This window comes from Hippocampus comes, unplaced genomic scaffold (assembly GCF_001891065.2).
Source record: "Hippocampus comes isolate QL1 unplaced genomic scaffold, H_comes_QL1_v1.1 C16667434, whole genome shotgun sequence".
NCBI classification, from domain to species: Eukaryota; Metazoa; Chordata; class Actinopteri; order Syngnathiformes; family Syngnathidae; genus Hippocampus; species Hippocampus comes.
This window is the reverse complement of record NW_017836190.1, coordinates 1-666: the sequence shown is the minus strand read 5'-3', so window position 1 is coordinate 666 and position 666 is coordinate 1. Positions and strand designations below refer to the sequence as shown.

At 53.6% G+C, this 666-nt stretch overlaps 1 protein-coding gene across 1 annotated transcript; it reads right to left on the bottom strand.

Annotated features, from left to right (window-relative positions):
• Positions 1 to 28: 28 nt before the first annotated feature.
• LOC109508860 (protein Shroom2-like) lies at positions 29 to 652 on the bottom strand. The gene has a single exon (XM_019858807.1). It carries the CDS (start codon positions 642 to 644, stop codon positions 54 to 56), a length of 591 nt encoding a protein of 196 aa, XP_019714366.1. The 5' UTR covers positions 645 to 652; the 3' UTR covers positions 29 to 53.
• Between the last annotated feature and the right edge of the window lie 14 nt (positions 653 to 666).

Genomic DNA, 666 nt, shown 5'->3' with positions numbered 1-666 from the left:
TTTTTTTTTTTGTTTTTGTGTTTTGTTACGTCTTAAATTTTCCTTTTGTCGCATCATCTTATTTCTCCACAAAGTGATGACTGAGTCTGTAGCATTATTTGAGTTATTCGATTCATCATTTTAGCCCGACTCCAGACTGAGTTGAAAATTCCTGACCTTTCCTCAGCCTGCCGGGTGGCGTTCGGGGGTTTGGCGGGTGCTTTCTTGCGTTGGTGAGCTCCTTCCAGCAGCTGCTCGCCCTGAGGGAACAGGCCCTCCATCAGGTCCATGGTGGTTTTCATCTTGCTCTGGTCCAGGATGTCAGCCAGCGACTTGTCCTTGTCCATGATGTCGCGGGCCAGCTCCTCCCTCTTCTGCTCTTCAGACATCGTCGGGGTGGCGGCGTCCCTCTCGCCCTGGTCCGAAGTCACACCAGGTTCATCAAGTTCTTTCTGCCGAGTGAAAGTGCAGAAGACCGAGTCCTGCCCACTGGCTCCCAATCTGCCGAGTTTGCTAATATCAGGACCGCCCGTTCCGGCCGCAGATGCCTCGTCAGGCCGCGGAAACGTCCTCCCGTTCTCCGTCTCCGGCATTCCCTGAGAGCGCACGATCCTGACGGGCACTTTCTTCACCGCGCTGCTTGGCTTTTCCGTCCCGTTTTCCATCCTGGAATGGAAAGAAAACACA

Coding starts and splice junctions, on each gene's coding strand:
- LOC109508860 (XM_019858807.1), bottom strand. CDS start 644: ATGGAAAACGGGACGGAAAAGCCAAGCAGCGCGGTGAAGAAAGTGCCC.